This window comes from Haliaeetus albicilla, chromosome W, assembly GCF_947461875.1.
Source record: "Haliaeetus albicilla chromosome W, bHalAlb1.1, whole genome shotgun sequence".
Taxonomy (NCBI): Eukaryota; Metazoa; Chordata; class Aves; order Accipitriformes; family Accipitridae; genus Haliaeetus; species Haliaeetus albicilla.
The window spans coordinates 37006691-37030629 of NC_091515.1; the positions used below are offsets into that span (position 1 = coordinate 37006691).

Sequence of the window (23939 nt, forward strand, 5' to 3'; positions counted from 1 at the left end):
TGGAATAACATTTGGCTAGCTTCCAGTCAGCAGGGACCTCCCCAGACTCCCAAGACCTTTGGTAGATGATCGAGAGGGGTCCTGCCATAACATCTGCTAGCTCCTTCAGTACTCTGGGATGAATCCCATCAGGCCCCATGGACTTGTGAACATTCAGCTGATACAGCTGGTCCCTTACAATTTCATTGTCCACAAATGAAGGTCACTGTTCCCACACTTGTGGTCCTCTGACTCAGGGGATCGGGCAGCCCAAGGTCTATCAGTATTATTAAAGACTGAGGCAAAAAAACGCAGTGAATGCCTCTGCTTTTTCTTCATCCCTATTAGTCAGATGACCGTCTTCAACAAGTATCAGTCCAATGTTTTCTTTAGACCTCCTCTTGCTATTAACATACTTGAAAAAAGCCCTTCTTGTTATCTGACACAACACTGGCCAGTTTCAACTCTAATTGAGCTTTGGCCTTTCGTGTCTTCTCCCTGCATATACGAACCACGGCTCTGTAATCTTCCTGCGAAGCCTGACCTCGCTTCCAGAGATCATACAATTTCTCTTTCCTCTTGAGCTCCACGAGGAGTTCCCTGTTCAGCCGAGCTGGTGTTCTGCCCTGCTTGCTTGACTGACGACACACTGGAATAGCCTGCTCCTGTGCTTCTAAAAGGTGGTTCTTAAAGACTGACCAGCACTCGTGGACTCCTAAGCCCTCAAAAGCAGATTCCCAGGGTACTCTGCTAACTAGCTCCCTGAGTAGCTTAAAGTTTGCTCTCCTGAAGTCCAGGGTAGCAACTCTGCTGTCCTGTTTTCTCATTACGCTGAAAATTTTAAACTCAACCATTTCATGATCACTGCGGCCAAGACAGCCACCTACCAACACATCCCCCACGATTCCTTCTCTATTCACAAATAGCAAGTCCAGGAGGGCATCTTTCCTAGTTGGCTCCCTGAGTACCTCTGACAAGAAGTTATCTCCTACAGACTTCAGGAATTTCCAAGACCTGCTCGTCACAGCAGTATGATATTCCCAGGTGATGTCTGGGCAGTTGAAATCTCCCATAAGGACAAGGGCTACCCATCCAGAGATTTCTCCTAATTGCCTATAGAATAACCCATCACTGCTTACATCCTGGCTGGGTGATCGGTAGTAGACACCCACTACAACATCTCCTTTGTTTTCCATGCCCCTAATCCTCACCCAGAGGCTCTCAACCACATCATCACTAACTGTAAGCGCTGTACTATCAAAGCTTGTTTCCTCTGTGTGGAGTTCAGAGATATCAGAGCTTGACTTTTGTAGTCATAGAAATCACAAGTTTGATCTTTCTAGATATATTTTGTTTGTTTTCCAATAAGTGTATTTTACTTTATTTAAGGGAGTGGAAATGTCTTTATAGGGATCTGTAAAATTTGTTAATACACTAGCTCTGATTAGTAGCACTAGGTTAGTTAAAAGAGGATTCTTCAGTTAGTAAGGAAACTGGTGGCACTGGGAATGTCAGGCTTTTCCATCTGTACAGCTGTGGGAGGCTATCTTATTCTCTTTAATTGCCTTCAAAGGTGTTTATGGCTGTGGAAACTCAACTATCAAAGAAACATTCTTCAGTTCAGAAGAGCCTGGGTTATAAATTTCTGTTTATGTGCTTAATCTGTCCTTTGCTTTAATGTATCTTTTTTCCTACATTTTTTTGGCAGCGGGTGGGGGAAGAAGGGGAGGGAAGCTTCTGGTAAGTTTTGTTGGAAACAGCAGTGTCTGATAAGGGAAGTTATCAGACAAGGTGATAAAGTATTAATAATGCATTTAATAAGACATTAAAACTTAGAAAGAGTTTTGATAATTGCATCTTCCTGCATTTGGAGGAAATGTCATCCATCTGAAGGAAGAGTAATCAAAGATATCAGAGCAGGGCAATATGTAGACTCATTACTTTCTGTTGTGAACTTTAAGTGTGTCTGAATTGGGTAAGAAGCCTTAATAGGGGGTTTTCAATCTCTTCAGTTCTGGTTTAGGCAGGTCAACGTAGGCTCAGCTGGCAAGTGACTTGTAGCTGTATGTATTAAAGAAAAGTTAGTTAATTTTTCTTCTTGACATATGAATGCTAGAGTTAATTCTATGAAAAAACCTTAAATGTAGCAGCATTTCAATTCTCTTCTTGGTCCTTACCATTTTTCCCCACTCTAAATGGATCATACAGTATTTCTTACTTGATTTGGCTCAAGTTTGGATATTTAGATGCAGATAATCAGCTGGTCAAAGGCTGTGCAGAACTCCCAAGAAGTTATAGCCATTAGTTCTTTCCTAGTCAGAAGACTTACAGTTCAGCAAACAGGGTAATTTCCAGTGATGTTTCTTTTGGTCCTCTAAGGTATATAACCTGTTCTTTTTCTCCCTCCTGGAGACAAGACCTACCATTTAAGAAAGCTATCTCATAAAGGTAAAGATGTGTAAACTTATAGTGATTCTGCCTAGTAGTGGAAAGCTTATGCCACACAGTATCTCTAGATGTGTTGCAGGTATATGTTTTTGAGAACTTCATAACATAGGGTACATGTGAGAAACACTGATGTGAATCTGTTCTAGTGACCTTTGGATAACAGTGACATGATCTGATTCTTTTTTCTTTTTTTATAAATTATTTGTTTGTATATTTGCTTCTAATTGTGAGGAAATATGGTTGACACCTTCCATAAGTAATAGATCTATAAATATTTCCTCTGGACTCTGTGCTCTTTGGGATTCCTCTTTGGGGTTGAGCCTCTAATAGCTTAAGTATATCTTAAGCCCCCTGGGATGCAAGCTGCTTCATAAATACTGCTTGAGCTAGTTTGTTGAATAGTATTCCCTAAATGGTATTCAGGGTCTCTTTTAGTGTATTCATTCATTATACTTGTTGCCTTGGATAACTAATATACTTTGCCTAGAGTGCTTCCTGAAGATTTCTTACAGCAAGTGTAGGAAATACATAAGGGGGAAAAAAAACCCCAACCCAACAAAGAAACCCCCAAAACATGTTGCATGCTTGCTCGCTCTTCAAAAGGCAGTTTTGTTTTGCTGAGCTTTTAGGTATGTCAGACAGTCAAGACTTCTACATTGTAAAGCTAAGAGGTGAATTGCAATGGAATGTCACAAGTTGGTCTTTGTGAGTGGGACTGATGTTTTTTGTATCTGTCACCCTTACCTTCTAAACAGGGAATAACATTTGGGAAGAGATTGTCTTCCTTCCTTCTCCCTGAAATGCCACTTTCCCACCCTCCTTTCTAGCAGCATTGTCTTATAATGAATAGTAGACTAGTCTATAGGAAGTAAATAAACTATTTCCTGAAAAAATGATCAAATAACAGCCAAGCCTGGACTACAGGAAATGCTGTAGCTGAGACTAATAGTTTGTGTTAGAACAGTGTATGCTTTCAGATTAAGAAATAAAACTTTCTGTACTACTGAAAGTCACTGCATGTGAAATCTTGTAACTTTTTTTTTTTTTTTTAAAAGGCTGGATGTTTGTTAGGGCTTTAGGACTGACTCTTAAAAATATTTATTATTCTGACTGTTATCTGTTTGAATTAACTGAAGTGGAATACCTAAGTTGTCCTTGTAAATTTTGTTCACATTACTTGAAATCCATGGGTTGTCTCTCATGCAAGGAACATAAAGGAAAGCCTTGGTAACTTCTGCTTTGCCATCCTTTTTTTTTTTCTCTGCACAAGCAGAAGGTTTCTTGCAATCTGAGTATCAAATTCCCTCTATATTCAGTTAAGCTCATAAAAGCCAAACATTTTCCCTTTTTCCTAGGAGCCCTTTGAAGAAGGCTATGCAAATAGAGAGGAAGGAATGCCAACTGGGGAAGCAGTTGCCACTTATATACCAGATAGCAAAGGAATAGTCAAGTTTGGCTGGATAAAAGGTGTATTGGTAAGTTGATGTATTGTACTTCAGTTGCTTAAAAAGATATGATCTTTCTAATAGCCTTATCTTCTTGAGAAGGACTGTGTTAGCTCTGTATAAAGAAAAGATTACATGTATGAGAATTGTGGAAAAATGCCATAAGTTCAGTAAGGGTCACTTCATTCTTATCCTTGTACTGAATTTTAAGGAAGAAATAGTTCCTTAGTATGTTTTAGAAATTATGCAACTTCAAAACTCTAAGATTGTATCTTTTTACTACATAAGTAGTGACGCAGGCAACTGGAGAGAATATGCTTTTGTGCATTCACTTTGGATCTGTAAAGTTTTGGACTGAAGCGATAGAAAACTTGTCTTTTTAGAGAAGCAAAAAATATTGTGATGAGGAGAGTACCTGCATATGGCAAAACTTGACTTGGATTAAGTACTCAAGTCTTGTTGAAGCTGGTTATTATTATTATTTTTTTAAAAATTCTCTTCCCTTAAGCTGTGGAAGTCTAACACTAAATATAATATAGTCATGGTGGAAAAAAACTCTGGGAGTAGGTCCCCATTTGGAATAATGAAAATTTGAGAGGGAGGACTTTGTTAAAAGTACGTATTAACTTATGGTTTCTCTTTGCCAAATTACTAAAAATAAATATGTACTCTACAACTGCAATGCTTGGTTAATGCATACTGAATTCAAGCATTCAGACTACCTAATTTTAGTTTAGCAAGGTTCCACTACATATTAGCAACTTCCTCATAAGTCTTGAAGTAGCTATATTCTTTCCCTTATGAGAAGGAGAGTGTCTGTGGTAGTTGTGAAACATGTTTTAGCCTCCTGTTCATCTACCTCAACCAAGGACCAAATTTTTCATTTTTAAAACAGGTACAAAGCTGACTTTGAATTACTCAAAAAACAATTTCAGTATCAAACCATTTTTATAAGCAACAAATTAAAGTACTGAAAAGTTAGGAGTTTGAGGGGGAGGGGGGAATACTGATAGGAGGTATTATGTAGACTTGACTTCAAACTGATACTAGACACTCACCATAGGGTAAATGTTGCTGCCCTTTCTCTTCCAAAGTGTATTTAAAAGTTTTTTGGAAGATGATCTCTTCCTTTTCAGTGCTTTTAAAACTTGCAATTAATACTTCCTAGTAGGCATAAGCTGACCAGGTGAATATTTCCAGCTCAGGTATGTGTGTGGTTTTTTTGTTGTTGTGTGTGGTGGAGGGGTTTTTTTGGTTTTGGGTTGTTTTTTTTTTCATTTGTAGTCCAGTTTTGCTTAAAAAGACTTCTTGAATCTTTGAATTTTCCACTTTTATGATTTGGAGAGATACTTGTCTCTCTTCTAGTCCTAATGACTGGCTAAAGCTTTTGCAGGATTGTATTGGATTTATGTGGCAAGGTTTTGATGGCAGGGCTGCAGGGGCGGCCCCTGTGAGAAGAGGCCAGGTGCTGTCCTGTGCTGGACACAGCCAGTTCCAGCTGGCTCCACAATGGACCCACTGCAGGCCAAAGCTGAGCCAATCGGTGAAGCTGGTGGTGCCTCTGAAAACATATTTAAGAAAGGGCAAAATGCTGTATGGTGGGGGAAAGGGAAGTGTGAGAGACAATTATGTGAATGCCAAGGTCAGAGAAGAAGGAGAGGGAGGAGGTGCTCCAGGTGCTGGAGCAGATATTTCCCTGCAGCCCATAGGAGGGGACCAAGCCAGAACAGGTGGATATTCCCTGAAGGAACTGTAGCCTGTGGGGGACCCATGCTGGAGCAGGGGGAAAGTAAGAAGGGGGAAAGTAAGAAGGGGAAGGAGTAGCAGAGATGAACCATTATAAACTGACTGTGATTTCCTATTACCCATCCCACCTGTGCTGCTTGGGGGGGGGAGGAGGTAGGAGAGTTAGGAATGGAGTGAAGCTGAGCTTGGGAAGAAGGGGGGTGGGGGGAAGGTGTTTTTAGTTTTGTCTCTGTTTCTCATCATTCTACTCTATTTTAATTGGCAATAAATTAAATTAATCTTCCCCAAGCTGAGCCTGTTTTGCCTGTGATAGTAATTGTTAAGTGATCTCTCTGTCTTTATCTCAGTCCATGAGCTTTTCCATCTTATTTTCTCCCTGCCTCCTGTTGAGGAGAGGGAATGAGTGAGCAGCAGCTGGTTGGGTGTCTGGCAGCTTGCCAAGGTCAACCCACTACAAGGTTTGATACCATACTCTCTAGGCAATACTGAAATCAGCTGCTGATCTTTTTTCTAAATTTTGTACAATGCAAACTCTTATCTTGTTGAGGATTAAGAACTTAAATTACAAGGATAAAAAGAATAAATAACATTCTTTTGCCCCTCCTCCCCGCCTGCCAGTGTGCAGCTGTATTATAAGATACACAAGTTTCAGGAATAAGAAATTGTGGATTTTTTTTCTGTGGTTTGTTTGTTGGGTTTTTTTTTTAAATTTTTTTGTTTGGTGAGTGGGGTTTTGTTTTTTGTTTGGGGTTTTTGGGGTGGTGGGGGGTGTGTGTGTTTTATTTGTGGGAGGGTTTTTGTTTGTTTTTGTTTTTTTAATAAATATATTTAGGAGGGTATTGCTTTAGTGCTTGGAAGAGAAGAAGTGGAAGATCTGAACTGGGATTCTAAGACTGTTGGAGATCTCACAATCTTATTTTTAGTGATGTATTCTTGTGATGGGTTGACCTTGGTTGGATGCCAGCTGCCCACCAAGCTGCTCTATGACTCCCTCTCCTCAACTAGACAGGGGGAGAAAAAATACAATGAAAGGCTTGTGGATTGAGATAAGGACAGGGAGAGATCACTCACCAATTACCATCATGGGCAAAAAACCAGACTTGAATGGGGGAAATAATTAATTTAATTTATTGCCAATCAAAAGTAAGAGTAGGGTAATGAGAGATAAGAACAAATCTAAAAACACCTTTCCCCCACCCCTCCCTTCTTCCCAGACTCAACTTCACTCCCGATTTTTCTACCTCTTCTCTCCGAGTGGCACAGGGGGAAGGGGAATGGGGGTTGCAGTCAGTTCATCACACGTTGTCTCTGCTGCTCCTTCCTCCTCACGCTCTTCCCCTGCTCCAGCATGCTCCCACGGGAGACAATCCTCCATGAACTTCTCCAATGTGAGTCCTTCCCATGGGCTGCAGTTCTTCACGACCTGCTCCAGCATGGGTCCTTTCCATGTGGTGCAGTCCTTCAGGAACAGAATACTCCAGCGTGGGTCTCCCATGGGGTCACAAGTCCTGCCAGCAAATATGCTCCAGTGTGGGCTCCTTTCTCCATGGGGACACAGGTCCTGACAGGAGCATGCTCCAACATGGGCTCTCCACGGGGTCTGTCCTGGTTTCGGCTGGGATAGAGTTAATTTTCTTTCTAGTAGCTGGTATAGTGTTCAGTTTTGGATTCAGTATGAGAAGAATGTTGATAACACACTGATGTTTTCAGTTGTTGCTAAGTAATGTTTAGACTAAGTCAAGGATTTTTCAGCTTCTCATGCCCAGCCAGCAAGAAGGCTGGAGAGGCACAAGAAGTTGGGAGGGGACACAGCCAAGGCAGCTGACCCAAACTGGCCAAAGGAATATTCCATACCATGTGACATCATGCCTAGTATATAAACTGGGGGAGTTGGCCTGGGGGTGGATCATTGCTCGGGAACTAACTGGGCATCGGTCAGTGAGTGGTGAGCAGTTGCATTGTGCATCACTTGTTTTGTATATTCCATTTTTTTAATTATTATTATTGTAATTTTATTATTTTTATTATCATCATTATTAGTTTCTTCCTTTCTGTTCTATTAAACTGTTCTTATCTCAACCCATGAGTTTTACTTTTTTTTCCACCCCAATTCTCTCCCCCATCCCACTGGGTGGGGGGGGAATGAGTGAGCAGCTGCGTGGTGCTTAGTTACTGGCTGGGGTTAAACCACGACAGGGTCACAGCCTCCTTCGGGCGCATCCACCTGCTCTGGTGTGGGGTCCTCTATGGGCTGCAGGTGGATATCTGCTCCACCGTGTGCCTCTATGGGCTGCAGGGGAACAACCTGCCTCACCATGGTCTTCACCACGGGCTGCAGGGAAATCTCTGCTCCAGCGCCTGGAGCACCTCCTCCCCCTCCTTCTTCACTGGCCTTGATGTCTGCAAGGTTGTTTCTCTCATGTATTCTCACTCCTTTCTTCCAGCTGCTGTTGTGCAGCAGTTTCCCCCACCCCCCCCCACCCCCTTCTTAAATATGTTATCACAGAGGCATTACCACTGTTGCTCATTGGCTCAGCCTTGGCCAGCAGCGGGTCCGTCTGGGAGCCAGCTGGCATTGGCTCTATTGGACATAGGGGAAGCTTCTAGCAGCTTCTCACAGAAGCCACCCCTGTAGCCCCACCCGCTACCAAAAGCTTGCCACGCAAACCCAATATGTTCCACCCCTCGCCTCTGTGAATCACGTATTTAAGAATTATCATTAAAATACACATTCATCACGCAGTCTTCACAAACTTCACCTACATCAACAAAAAGAATTCCCCACACCAAAATCAAAATAACATCATCACAACACCAAACAAAAGTGGGCAATTTACACACAATTCACCCCTCGTCCCTTTACCACAATCACGACAACCGCAATTCCCCATGATCATTCCACTCTGCTCTCTAGCTGTGTTCAGTCCATGTTTTTCCTGTTACCTCTCCCAATTACTATCCTTATCTCAAATTCTCCATGTCCCACATTGGGCGCCAAAAAGGACTGTGGTGGGTTGAACTTGGCTGGATGCCAGATGCCGCACCAAGCTGCTCTATGATTCCCCCCCCTCAAGTAGACAGGGGGAGAAAAAATATGATGAATGGCTTGTGGGTTGAGATAAGGACAGGGAGACCACTCACCAATTACCATCATGGGCAAAAAAACAGACTCGAACTGGGGAAATTAATTTAATTTATTGCCAATCAAAAGTCAGAGTAGGGTAATGAGAAATAAGAACAAATCTGAAAACACCTTCCCCCACCCCTCCCTTCTTCCCGGGCTCAACTTCACTTCCAGCTTCTCTACCTCCTCCCCCTGAGTGGCACAGGGGGAAGGGGAATAGGGGTTGCAGTCAGTTCATCACATGTTGTCTCTGCCGCTCCTTCCTCCTCACATTCTTCCCCTGCTCCAGCATGGGGTCCCTCCCATGGGAGACAGTCCTCCATGAACTTCTCCAACGTGGCTTGTTCCCATGGGCTGCAGTCCTTCAGGAACAGACTGCTCCAGAATGGGTCCCCCGCAGGGTCACACATCCTGCCAGAAAACCTGCTCCAGCGTGGGCTCCTCTTTCCACAGGTTCATAGGTCCTGCCAGGAGCCTGCTCCAGCATGGGGTCTCCACAGGGTAACAGCCTACTTCAGGTGCATCCATCTGCTCCCACATGGGGTCCTCCAGGGGCTGCAGGTGGATATCTGCTCCACCATTAACTTCCATGGGCTGCAGGGGAATCTCTGCTCTGGCACCTGGAGCACCTCCTCCCCCTCCTTCTTCACTGACCTTGGTGTCTGCAGGGTTGTTTCTCTCACATATTCTCACTCCTCTCTCCAGCTGTAGTTTCTGTTGCACAGCAACTTTTCCCCTCCCTTCTTAAATATGTTATCCCAGAGGTGCTACCACTATCGCTGATTGGCTCAGCCTTGGCCAGCAGCGGGTCCATCTTGGAGCCGTCTGGCATTGGCTCCATGGGACATAGGGGAAGTTTCTAGCAGCTTCTTACAGAAGCCACCCCTGTAGCCCCTCCGCTACCAAAACCTTGCTGTGCAAACCCAATACAATTCTGTAGTATAAATTTTGGTTCCTAAAGGTGGTTTTTGTTGTTTGGTCAAGGAATGCTACAAGTATCAGGTGTTGAAGTACTGTAGCTGACTTCATTTTGTTCAAGGTAGTAACATTTTAATTATTCTTAGATTCCTTTTTATTTTTAATCAAACTTAAACTTTTCTAATCTAAGGAATCTATTTTTGAGGAAACAATTTGAGAAGCAGTGAGGAAAGACTGTGAATTATCATACAATAATAAAAACTGAAATGAAGAATTCGTGGAAATGACTGCAGATATGTAAAATGTCTGTTTTATTGTCTTAGGTACGATGCATGTTAAATATTTGGGGTGTGATGCTCTTCATCAGACTATCGTGGATTGTAGGACAAGCTGGGATAGGTATGTGTACTAATACTATAATTTTATTTCAGTGACACTTGAATATGTGATCCAAAAGAGGTGTTGATCTTGAGCTTGTTAGGGGCAGAAAATTACCTTAATATTTCTGATATTTCACCCTTATAAAAACTTTAAGCGGTATGAATTTACTTAGACTTTTTTATTTAGCTACAAGATATATAATTTAAAATTGACATATACAGGTCTTCAATAAACTGTACAGATAAACTTTCTGATCTCCTGTTATTAAAATCTGCATATAGACTGTGTAGTATATAAATAATTTTCTTCAAAGGCTTAACTTAGCACTGGACTGCATAAAATATCTCATCTGCAAAGGGCATATGTACCCTTGAAAGTGCTAGGATGCAGGTTTTACCTTGCTGATTAAAGATTATGCTTATCCAGTCTGATAAGTCTTGTTTATATCTAGGAGACTACTGTACTAAAGAGGAGCAAAGAAGCCTTTTGCTTGAATGTGCAAGACTGCATACAGTAAAACTGTCAAATTTGCAAGACTTTCTTTAAAGAAAATTAAGTTGAAGGTTTGTACGTCTTAATACTGCTGGGCTTACTTACACTTTTTTCCTCTCTTTCAAAAGGTCTGTCTATTGTAGTTATTGCAGTGGCCACTGTTGTGACAACTTTTACAGGACTGTCTACTTCAGCAATAGCTACAAATGGGTTTGTAAGAGGAGGTAAAGCTGCTTTCATAAAGCTTTTAAAGTATTTTATCATTGCTCTGAAGTGTACACTTCAGATGGAGCCTCTAATTTCTTTTCTGTTTTCTTTTAACATGGGGGGAAGAAAAATCAATGGCAATATTGGTAAAGAGTAGGGAAGAGTTAGTTTTCTGAGGAGAGGAGTCTTCCTAATTTTCTGTATTGGACTAAACAGTAATGTAACTAATGAAAACCCAATCATTTCTCTAGTTATTTGATTTGGCTAGTGTCTTGCTTCTCCATTATGGGAGAAGCAGTATCTATTTTTAATTTTTGGAATATAAACTCTTTCAGAGTGACCTGTCCAGGAATGAATAGGGTCTTGATATTCTCCTGCATCTGCATTGGTTGGGTAAGAGCATGTGTGTGTGCTCTTATGTGTTTGTGTCCTGTGAAATAAAATTACTAATTAAGAAATACATCCTGTAATAAGACAAGCTATATCTATATGAGAACACACAAAAAGACACATTCTAGTTTTATTGTGAAGATTTTGTAAAAATTTGCTTTGAAAAGAGATTCTCCAAACTCTTGATTATCTCCAAGTTTTCTGAGGATGATGTTTTTTACTCGCTTTCATGGTTTATGTGCTGTTGTCAGCAATTTTGTACTTACAAAATAGTTCTGTAAATGGCCAGTGCCTGTAACATGCTTAAACTGCTTCATGACATTATAAGACAGCTATGAGTAGAAATTGTGGCTGGGTTAAAATAGAAGCAGTTAATTTTTTTATGCTTATCCAATTCTCTTGATGAAGAATAAAGACTAAGAGGTGCAACAGGAAGGATCAGTTATAAATCTTAGTACTATGTCAAATAGATCTCAATTGATAGTTCCATGTTTGTGATTGCATTGTAATTACACTTCTGATCTTCCTGTTCTTATAGGATAAAGGATTTTTTATTATGTTGTTTTTTTAAAATCAGTTTTTCAAAGTAGTACCTTATTCAAAACTTTTAAGTGCTTAATGGGAAGAACTGGGGAATGAATTCCCAATTCTTTCTATGAAAATTTTCTGTTATATACTTTAAAAAAAAAGGTTTATATTCTTGTGTGCAATGTATGTCAGTCGGGTACCTACAAACATTGCACAATAACTGTAATGTAGTGGAATTAAGGATTTCCTGCTTCTTTTTAACATGTCACTCAATTATCTCAGTCGGGAACTGAAGGATTTCCTTGTTTCTAGAAATCTTAGCCTTAAATGGAAATGTACCTTTGCTATTTTTTTTTTTAATTTAAGCTTCTCTAAAGCTCTAGATACTCAGTTTTCAGTTTATCATATGTTGAGTTTGAGATGGTGTATTTAGAGGTCTTTTCCAAACTTAATGATTCTATTCTATTCCAAAATGTCCCTGCTCATGGCAGGGGGGTTGGACTAGATGACCTTTAAAGGTCCCTTCCAACCCAAACCATTCTATGATTCTATGATTTTTCAAGTCTAAATATGAAGAATAGGTTCTGAAAAATAGAGTTGTCATGATCATTATGACAGCCTCATTGCAAGGTAGAAAGTTCCTTTGACAACAGAGCTTTAAGAAACAAGTCATGTAGATTTGGAACTTGAGGGGGTTTATTACAGTTTCTTTTGCCAGTTTCTTGAACTATAGCTAATTAAAATGTGTAATAGCAAAATTATGCACAATTGCTTTGAATAGTTTGAAATAAAAAAAAGCCAATGGTACTGCTCTCTGTATTTTACAACCTGTTTTTTAACTTTGAAACTGGTTGGCTAGCTGAATAATATGATGTGGTGCAGGAGTTAGGTGATTGCTTCCAACTGATGTCTTTTCTAAGAAACTTGAAATAGATTCCTGAAACTTCAGCATGCCTATATCTAACATAATGAATTTTGGAGTTTTGCATTCTCTTTTTTTAAAAATATGAGGAAAGATGCAAGAATAAACACTATCACATTCACGTAAGTTTTAAGTTGATGATGTCTATTCAGTCTTCATAAGATTTTCATATAAACTCCTCCCCCTTTTTTTTTTTTTAATTTTTATTAGGAGGAGCATATTACTTAATTTCCAGAAGTTTGGGACCAGAATTTGGTGGTGCCATAGGTCTAATTTTTGCATTTGCCAATGCTGTTGCAGTAGCAATGTATGTTGTTGGTTTTGCAGAGACAGTTGTGGAGCTGCTCAAGGTAAATGAACCATATTGATTGTATTGAGTACCCTGTCCTTTATGCCAATTCGAGCTATCGTTTAATGGCACTGTGCATTATAATTTAAAGGCATGGAATGAGGTAAAAAGTTGCTACTGTTATATTGGTGAACTACTGCTGTAATTCAGTAGGTTTTTGATATAAAACAGACTATCATTGGTGTGGAACTGAAACTTCTTACACTGTTCATCTCCCTGAAAAGATAAAATGCAAAATCTATGGTAAAGTCCAAGCTGGAAATGGAGATGGAGAGTAGAAGGATAGATACACAATGTAGAATCATGAGTTCTTAATGCTAAGATTCTTATTAGTGAGCTTTTTTTTGGTAAGTAATTGTAGTTTATATTAAGCCCCTTTTCAAAGGGGTTCTGCTTATTAAAAATAATTCCTTAAAATAAACACAACCAAATGTTGTTTGTCTGCTAGAATTTTTTTAAATTAAATGTAACACTGAGAACTTGATCATTCTCTTCTTAGACTGGGAAGAAGCCTGGAATGCATTAAAATAATTGAGCGTAATGGTGAACAACAAGGAAAATTATATGTATAGATGTAACATGGTAGCTGTTTCCTTGCCAATTAATTTAATTATCTGACAGTTGAAGACAAGTCATCCTCTTTGAGGATGGGTTATGAAGAAAAATGATAATTTCCATTTAGAATGATTCAGTGACTTAAAACAAGGCAAAATCCAAAGTATTTGTGCCCCGTACAGGGAACTTAACCTCTATACCACAAACTTGCTTATTTTAACTTTGTTAACAAATTTTACACAATAAAATTCTATTCTACAGCAGGGGAAATAAATACTTGACAAAGTATATGACTGTGTACTCATTTGTTAGGAAAATGGAACAATGATGGTCGATGAAATGAATGACATCAGAATCATAGGAACTATCACAGTAGTTCTATTGCTGGGTATTTCCATTGCAGGAATGGAATGGGAAGCCAAAGTAAGCAACTATCATTTCTCTTTTATTCTCTAGTTCATATTTTTTTTGTCTATATTCTCTACCTCAGCTGGTTGATTTATGATTTATGACCAATTTAAGAAGGATGTTAAGGTCCTTGAATGTGTCCAGAGGAGGGCAACAAAGCTGGTGAAAGGGCTGGAAGGCATGTCCTATGAGGAGCAGCTAAGGACTCTGGGTTTGTCTAGTTTGGAGAAAAGGAGGCTGAGGGGCGACCTCATTGCTCTCTGCAGCTTCCTGAGGAGGGGAAGTGGAGAGGGAGGTGCTGATCTCTTCTCCCTGGGATCCAGTGACAGGATGCGTGGGAATGGTTCAAAGCTGCGTCAGGGGAGGTTCAGACTTGACGTTAGGAAGCATTTCTTTGCCAAGAGGGTGGTCAAAGACTGGAACAGGCTTCCTAGAGAGGTGGCCAATGCCCCAAGCCTGTCAGTGTTTAAGAGGCCTTTGTACAATGCCCTTAATAACATGCTTTAGCTTGTGGTCAGCCCTGAATTGGTCAGGCAGTTGGACTAGATGATCATTGTAGGTCCCTTCCAACTGAACTATTATATTTTTAATATAGTTATATTTAGTACACTCAGTGTTGCATATGTGGTATGTTAGCAGTCAAGTAGTGGACAATTTCTATATAATAGCTCCTTGTCTAGCCACTAGCATGTGTAGATCTGGACGGTTTTATATTTGTTGCATTGGAAGCTTAAGGGTCTCTAATACCCTTAGAAAACAGCATAATCCACTGTTGATGGTAGTGTGTCAAGAAGGTTAACAGCATTATGTTCTTTGAGACAACTAGAAAAGAACAAGATAAAGGTAAGAGTTTTAACATGGGAATTTTCTGACTGGGAGCTTCAAATGAGCTACTGCTAACTGAAAACCAGTGTTCTTACCTTTCTTTGCACTCTTGTGTCCATTCAGAACAGCCAGTGCTATACCCAGCATTGAAGAGGGTTGTGAACATGTGGTAGTGGTGAAAGCAGCAATGTGTAAGAAGGAGAACCTACTTTCCCCATCTTGTGGCTACATGGTCTTAGATCAATTCTGTGGAAACAAACACATACAAATCGTAGGATACATCAATGCAGAACATGTGTGAGTCTTCTGCTCTTTATTATTGGGCAGTCTAGCTTGCTCACTGTTTTCTGCACCTGGTAGACTTTTTCAGTATACCCTTCCATAGTGTGTTCACTTGCTGCTTTTATTTTCAATTAAGAGCCTCACTTGATCTCCCTTCCCATTTGATATTTGGGTCACAACTGCTGCTGTTTTCTGCAGTGAAAGGTAACTGAAGGGAGCTTCTTAATGTACGTTATAACTGTTTTTTATGCTCCTGCCCTAAGATGATGATCTTCATAATTCAGACTAAAGGGATTTTGTATGGGGGGAAGTGGTGTTGGTGTTGCTTATAGCCCTAGGAATAGGGATTGTAGGAAAATCAAGTGAAGATAAATGCATTACTTGAATCTACAACCAAGGAGGAAAGAATCTACAGAAATTAACATTGGCATATACTTTTAAATTGAACAGCATGCTTCTGTAGAATATATTTACCTTTCTCAGATAGTCCTTTGCTGTCTGTAACTTCATTTTGTAATGGTATCTGTATGCACCCAACTCTGGACAGTGTTGTGCTCCTTAATTTTAGCCACTTAATTTTTGCTTTGAAGGAATTAGTTGTTAGTGACCCTCTGGCCACTGTAATTTAAAATCTCTAGAAATATCTTGCTTTTGCAAGAACAGTTCTATAATAATAGCTTACATATAGAAATATCCCCATTGTTTAATGTCTCTGTATCAAACCTGAACTTTGGTATCACTGCAGCCTCTGCCTTATTAGGAAATTTGTAACTTTTTTTTTTTGCTCAATGTAAACATCAAGTCACAGAAACCAAGCCAACAAGCCATGGAAGAAAGCAGGTAGGAGCTACAGTAAACAACTGAACCTGTCAAACAAGCACTTTGTGTGGGTTAACATGCAGCTTAGCATAGCAAAACTATTATCAAGAGGAAAGTATTTGTTTTATCTGTAATGTTCTCCTAAGCCTTCCCCAAGACCTGGAGAATGCCTTGGAAAACTGGACAAGGGGGATCTATAATAATGCCTCTTAAGTAGACCTAAAAGCTTATAAGTAAATATTGGTTTTCCAGGCAAGTGTGCAAGCATTCCAAAATTACTTTTCAGAGTGTCGTGGTTTAACCCCAGCCAGCAACTAAGCACCACGCAGCCGCTCACTCACTCCCCCCCCATCCAGTGGGATGGGGGAGAAAATCAGGAAAAGAAGTAAAACTCCTGGGTTGAGATAAGAACGATTTAATAGAACAGAAAAGAAGAGACTAATAATGATAATGATAACACTAATAAAATGACAACAGTAGTAATAAAAGGATTGAAATGTACAAATGATGCACAGGGCAATTGCTCACCACCCGCCGACCGACACCCAGCCAGTCCCCAAGCGGCGAATCCCTGCCCCCCCCCACTTCCCAGTTCCTAAACTAGATGGGACGTCACATGGTATGGAATACACTGTTGGCCAGTTTGGGTCAGGTGCCCTGGCTGGGCATGAGAAGCTGAAAAATCCTTGACTGTAGTCTAAACACTACTGAGCAACAACTGAAAACATCAGTGTTATCAACATTCTTCACATACTGAACTCAAAACATAGCACTGTACCAGCTACTAGGAAGACAGCTAACTACATCCCAGCTGAAACCAGGACACAGAGTTTCTGTTCTCTTACCACTCAACTTTGTGTTGAAGTCTTAGGAGCCCATTTTTTCTAATGTCTGGGACTTTACAGTGTAAGGAAGAGATTTAGAAAACACTTGCCTCATGGAGAAGCCTAGGTCCGTTACTGAATAAATCTATCTGGGACAATTGCTCTGTGGTAACTTCATGTTGAACTCTATCTTTTTGGACTTACTGAAGGCTTCTGTCAGAACCCAGCTGCATCCTTGTACCTCTCACTCTTCTACTGTAGGTTTGGCAAAGGAGAGATCTCAACGTGATGCATGAACTGGTTTCTTCAGGTGGTCTTCTAACTCTGTTATTGGCTGTCATGCTCTATTTATCTCTATACTACCCAATTTTACATGTGAGGCTATGTAAACTGAAAACTTTCAGTTCGTTTTGTAATAATCAGCAATGCTACAGTGCTATTGTATATTAAGTTTTGATCTTAGGCCTGAAAAAGTCAGGTTACAAATAGTTTTCCCTGAGACGTTGGCATATGCCTCTATGGGAAATAAAATAACTCAGAAGATAATAGGGCAGTGTGGTTGCTCATTTAAATATAAAACCTAAACAATTTTGATCATAGAATCATAAAATGGCTTGGGTTGGAAGGGACCTTCAAAGATCATCTAGTTCCAACCCCCCCCTGCTGTGGGCAGGGACATCTTTTGCTTGATCAAGTTGCTCAAAGCCCTGTCCAACCTGACCTCGAACACTTCCAGTGATGCGGCATCCACAACTTCTCTGGGCAACCTGTTCCAGTGTCTGACCACACTTGTAAAGAATTTCTTCCTTATTTCCAATCTATATCTACCCTCTCTCAGTTTAAAACTGTTACCTCTTGTTCTGTCGCTACAGGCCCTGGTAAAAAGTCTCCATCTTTCCTATAAGCCCCCTTTAAGTATTGAAAGGCTTCAATAACGTCTCCCTGGAGCCTTCTCTACTCCAGGCTGAACAACCCCAGTTCTCTCAGCCTGTCTTCATAGGAGAGGTGTTCCATCCCTCTGACTGTTTTCATTGCCCTCCTCTGGACCCGCTCTAACAAGTCCATGTCTTTCTCATACTGGGGACCCCAGAGCTGGACGCAGAGTACATGGGGAGAATCACCTCCTTCGACCTGCTGGCCAAGCTTCTTTTTTATGTGGCTCAGAATATGATTGGCTTTCTGGGCTGCAAGGGCACACTGGCGGCTCATGTTCAATTTTTTGTCAATCAGTATCCCTTTTCTGCAGAACTGCTCTCAATCAATTAATCACTCAGTCTGTACTGATATTGGAGACTGCCCCGACCCAGGGGAGGACCTTGCACTTGGCCTTGTTGCACTTAATGAGGATCGCACAGGCCCACTTCTCCAGTCTGTCAAGGTCCTTCTGGATGGCATCCCTTCCCTTTAGAGTATCAACTGCACCACTCAGCTTGGTGTCATCTGCAAACTTGCTAAGGGTGCACTCAATCCCACTAGCTATGTCACTGATGAAGATATTAAACAGGACTGGTCCCAGTATGGACCCTTGAGGGACACCACTCGTTACTGGTTTCCACTTGGACATTGAGCCATTGACTGTAACTCTTTGGATGCAGCCATCTGGCCAATCCCTTATCCACCTAATAGTACATCCATCAAACCCATATCTCTCTAATTCAGCAGTAAGAATGTGGGGGACCATGTCAAAGGCCTTACAGAAGTCCAGGTAGAGGGCATCAGTTGCTCTTCCCTTATCCGCTGATGCAGTCACTCCATCGTAGAAGGCTACTAGAGTAGTCAGGCATGATTTGCCCTTGGTGAAGCCATGTTGGCTGCCTTCAGTCACCTCACTGTCTTCCATATGCTTTAACATAGCTTCCAGGAGGATCTTTTCCATGATCTTTCTGGGCATGGATGTGAGGCTGACTGGTCAGTTGTTCCCAGGATTGTCCTTTTTACCTTTTTAAAAAATTAGTATGATATTCCCTTTTTTCCAGTCACTGGGGATTTCACCTGACCGCCATAACTATTTCTCAATGCCTCGATTTATCATTATCCACACTTTTGAGGTCTTGGATAGTTTAAAATACTTCATTTTGTTGGTACTGTAGTATTTGTGATGGTTTTGTCCAACTTCAGCTAAAAACCTAGGTTGCAATGAAAAAAGTTTGAAAGCTAGAAGTAAAAAGAAATTTGTGGTGGTGTTTGTAATTTAATTTTGTAAACAATGGTTGAGAGCATGACAATTGAACAGAATAAACTATTCCATTGTATAAAATAGCAAACAAATGCTATTTGATTCCTGACATAGTAGAATTTTTTAGTAAATACATACTTAAGTATAAGGCAAAGTATTATAATCACAGTTAATAAGGCTATACTCCTAGGTTTTGTGTGCATTCAGCTTCCCCCCCCCACCCCCGTAAGTTTCTTTAATCTACTCAAATCCTTTCCTTCTGGAAGGCCTATGGACAAAATAATTTTTAGGTACTTTGTCTTTAGACGAATCAGTTTTTGGGGGGTATAGTAATAACAAATTCCATTTTGAATAAATGTTCAACTTTTAAATTATTCATATTTTTCTCTTAAATCCTGGTATGTGTTCTATCCAGCATGCCTTATTTGTGGAAAACAAATATTATAAGACTTTAGAATACATTTACATTTTAGAATACATTTACATTTTAGAATACATTCATAGCTTTGATACCTAGAGCAGTGCAAAATGGCAATTTTTTCTGTCTGACTGTAATCATTATATTTCAGGCACAGATAGTTTTATTGGTGATCCTCATACTTGCTATTGGAGACTTTGTCATAGGGACATTTATTCCTTTGGACAATAAGAAGCCTAAAGGTTTCTTTGGTTATAAAGGTATGTTGGAACAGTTAGTATCTTAACATCTTTGCAGAGAAGAGACATGCTGTTATAATTGATTAAAACATCTAAAATAGCTTATAGTCGCTTCCTATTTAACTACAGAGATTGTTCTTCCCAGTTCTTTCCAGCTTCTGTTGTTTTATTCCTTAATCTTAAAATTTTTGAGGCCAAAAACTGGTCCTGCTTGCTTAATATCAATTATACTAACTTTAAAAAGGCTGGATCATATTGTACCTACTTGTTCTGTTTTTAAAGACTATTTAAGTTTACTGTGTTGACTTTTTATTTTGCTGAAGTGATGAATTAGGACTTACCTATGTTAAAATGTTCTACACTTGAGTAGGGCATGCTGCTGTGTATGGGTATGGGATTTTTTTTTTTCCTTTAGCTTTTTCATGGGGCTAATATTGGCTGGAATTGGCTAATACTGTAGGTTATATATGAAATCTTTCTCTACAGCTGAAATATTTATGGAGAACTTTGGACCAGATTTTCGAAATGAGGAAACTTTCTTTTCTGTATTTGCTATTTTCTTCCCTGCTGCAACTGGCATACTTGCTGGCGCAAATATCTCAGGTGATCTTGCGGTGAGTAGTGAATGAACAAATTCTGACCACAAATGCTGAGTGTATGTTTATCTGTATCATGACTGCCCACTGAAATTTTTCTTTCAGGATCCTCAGTCAGCCATACCTAAAGGAACGCTGTTGGCCATCTTAATTACTACTTTGGTTTACATAGGAATTGCAGTATCTGTAGGTAAATAGTGGATGTTTTTTACTTTATCATTTCACATTCATTGTGAGGGTATGTTTTAATATATCTTATGTAATTCAGTTTGACTCTCATGCATAGAAAAGTAACAGCCAGAGCTTTCTAATTTTTATTGTTGGAGATCCAAGTTTTCAGCTGTTTTATCATTTTTTAAAATGAGTGATATTTTTCTAAGGTTAGTGGTGCCTGCTTCAGACTAAAGATGACAATTAAATGACACAAGATTTCATATTGATATCTCCTAATCTGTGGTAGCATTTCTGTTAAGATGTTTAGAATTTAGCATTAAGATTCTGTATTAGAAAAGTGCATTTTCAGGAAATACTCACTTAACACCTGTGCTGACTGAAAATGGTGCAAGTCAGCTATTCTACCTGAAGCAAATTTTGGGATGGTCACACAACTCTTTGGCAAGGTGGCATGAACAGTAATTCCCAGTAGAGGGAGGAGAGTGAGTGATATCTTTTATCTGTCTAACCCCACTTTCAGAAGTGTTGTCACGTTCAGAAATGTCTATAGCTTTTATTTTCGTGGGGGAGGAGGAGATGATCTGAAATGTTTTTGTGTGACACAAATTAGTTTATGGCAGTAGTCAGTTTTCTTATATGAAAGACCTTGCTTTATCTTAGTTTTGCTGCCTTTTGAATGAAATTCACATTTATAAGAGTACCATTGATCTTACCATTAATGATACTTCCTTTCTAAAGATACCAATCTTGCTAGTCTGCCACTGTTGGCTAACACTATATTGTAGTTCTGCCAAATAATTGCTCTCTAGTGATTGTGCTCTATGCAGGATAATGACTGACAGTAAACTTGTCTTCTAATTAGATTGACCACATAGATCTCTGCTACCAAATATGAATATTTTTAGAACTTGAACCCCCATGCTCATTAATATTCATCTATATTCATCTGTTAATAGAATACTTTAGTCATCTTTTAAACATTTTTATAATTTACAATTAGAAATCTGTTAATTAAAAATTCCTATTATCGGGAGTTATAGGTTATGAAATGAAAGACAGATGCAAATACTCTTTCCCTTCCCCCACCAACTATTCCCCACTGTGTACTTCTAATGAAGTAATGAGCAAGTCATTAAAACTTTGAAGGGGCTAGCAAATGTCACTGAGTAGTGATGTCTGAGGGGGATGAGAACAAACTCTAGGTGCTCACCAATTTGAGTGTTCATGTAAATCTCAGTTCATTATCTATACAACTATGACTGTTCTTTTCCTGATGTACCTCAATATTGTCAAAATACCTTCATATTTAAAGTATTTGGGTACTGTGATGATAAAGTTGTTTAAAAAAAAATAATTCTCAGCTTAGTTCAATTTTTGCATGCTATGTAGTAAATAAGAGGTTTAAGAGACTGAGTAAAGAGGGCTTAGAAAGGGAAAATTGCTAGCCATACAGCCCGAGCTAGGCAGCCTATTTCAAAAAGATAGTTGTGGGGTGAAAGTGTGCAGTTCATATTTTAGCAAGGGACTAATGCAGATGTGCAGGGTGGCAGGATTAAGGTTGTGTAAGCAACTTTTGTATCAAAATCCTTGGAAGACATTTAAAAGAACAACATTTAGACTACAGTGTAGTTGCTTTAAAAACAAGAAAAGCCCCAATAAAAACAAAATTCTGAACAATTAAAACATGCTTTCTCCACACAAGGAAGTAAGACTAATGAGAGGCTAACTGTAGCCATTTATAGCACCAAAGAATTTATGAAGCCCTCTCAGTTGCAGTCTGGAGCACTCAGGGTAGTAGCGCTGGAAATCTTGCTGCTTGCATGTAATTAGTAAAGAACTTGATATAGATGGTCTGTTAACCTTATCAGAAGCTTATAGCATAGGAAAAACTTCATTTGACTTTGGCAAGAATATGCTTTTGAATGCCTATAAAAAGATGAAACCCTATTTTTACAGAAAAAAAGGACCTAGAGATTAAGGAAAATGTTGCCAGAATCTATTATAAATAAAACCTTTCTGAAATAAGGTTAAATAAAATGACTGAACTGTTACTTAGATATAAGTATCTTCTATTGAGAATGCAGCTTGACCAACTGGCTTCTGTTTTGTATTCTCTCGTAGTAAGGCTCAGTAGATTTGTTCATAGTGCCATTGTTCCTTTCTGTTGTACTTTGAATCCAAATTCAGCTGGCTGGCAGCTCTTACACACATGGAGGGGAACAAGGAATGAGAGGGTTGTGGTACCACACTGTAGTTATTTAATGGGATTCTCAGCTTACATGAGTCTGCCACTGCAACATATTACCATCAAAATGTTATCTAGAAATAATTCAATTAGTAAATATATTGTGACATTCATTATATACTACTTCAATGGCCAGGGCAAATACTTGCATGGTGGAAGAGAAGAAACTTTTTTGTCTTGTATAGAACCTTTAATTCCAATTAAAATGAAACAAACAAAAAAACACACACCCCACTCAGAAGAAAACCTTAAGAGAGATGATCAGTATAGGAAACTCTTACTGAAATTTAACCAATTTGGCCTAGTAAGCAATTGAAAAATAAATCTGAAAATTGGAAGCATTAAGTAATGTCCACCTATCAGGGCCAGGTGTTGCTTAAGTTCTAAAGGCTAGGAAGCAATCTAAATATGGTATATGTATTTAGGGATTCTCTTTATCAATAGAAAAAAATAACAAATTATTTTACATAGATAGCAGGCATTGACATTTGAGAAAATTAAACCTATTCTTGTATGCTTGTGGTATATCTGTGCCTTTTATCTTATTTTGCAAGCAAGTCATTTATGTCATCAGTAGTCATATGCTTCTGTTCCCAGGACCTCATCATCATTTAAGTTCCTAAAGGACCAGAGTAAGGGAATTCTCTTGGCCTTTACTGGTCTGTAGACTTTGCTCTTACCCACTCATTTAATTGCCTTTCCTTGATATATTGGCTGGTGTCCAAACACAATTTAACTACCTCAATTGTTAAACCTAGAATGTTGAATAATACTCAGACTCCTCTAGTTTGTCTAAAAAAAAAACCAAAGGAAAAAAAAAACAAACAAAACCCAAAACAACCCGCACAAACCTTTTGCAGTCTTTTTAATCAGATGACACTACTCTTAGTATTTAGAGGCTGAAATGTTGTCTTCACAGTTTTCCTGAACAGTGGACTTTTAATCATGAATTAGTTGAAGAGAGCAGTTTTCAAGTGATAGAACTTAACACCCTGCCCCCCCCCCCAAAAAAAAAAAAAAGGAGAAAAGCAACAGTAGAGATGAGTTTGTGGGATTTTGTTTTTCACCAAGAAACCAACTTTTACAATACAACAAAGAATCACATGGGAAGTGGGTTGTCAGGAATCACATGGGAGGTGAGTTGTCAGAAACTGACTTGCAACAGGGCTTTCATGACAAACTGCTTGTGATTGGTTGGGGTTGTTTTTTATAATGACTGAGCCGTATTGACTGAGATTTACAAGCTGTTTATATAGACTTTGAGATAAAATGTTGTGAAAGTGTTCTCTGTGAACATAGGAAATATGTAATAGTAGACTCTAAACTGAAGTATGTGCATAAAGCTTTATGATATAAGTCATCTTATGTTATGGCAAGTTATGGTCATTGGTGATTCCCTCCTGTGTGGAACAGAAGCACCCATTTGCAGACCAGACCCTCTCTTCAGGG

The 23939-nt window shown here is 39.4% G+C and overlaps 1 protein-coding gene across 5 annotated transcripts in view; it reads left to right on the top strand.

Moving 5' to 3' along the window:
- LOC138683649 (solute carrier family 12 member 2-like) overlaps positions 1-23939 on the top strand; it is a 111234-nt gene that overhangs the window by 36587 nt on the left and 50708 nt on the right. For 4 of the 5 annotated variants that reach the window (XM_069775656.1, XM_069775655.1, XM_069775654.1 and 1 more), the window contains exons 2-9: positions 3783-3902; positions 9984-10059; positions 10662-10757; positions 12791-12930; positions 13797-13907; positions 19388-19496; positions 19962-20089; positions 20177-20261. In XM_069775656.1, the coding sequence (XP_069631757.1) occupies positions 3783-3902; positions 9984-10059; positions 10662-10757; positions 12791-12930; positions 13797-13907; positions 19388-19496; positions 19962-20089; positions 20177-20261 (865 nt within the window). The remainder of the gene's footprint in view (positions 1-3782; positions 3903-9983; positions 10060-10661; positions 10758-12790; positions 12931-13796; positions 13908-19387; positions 19497-19961; positions 20090-20176; positions 20262-23939) is intronic. The other variant, XM_069775653.1, reaches the window with a different exon arrangement.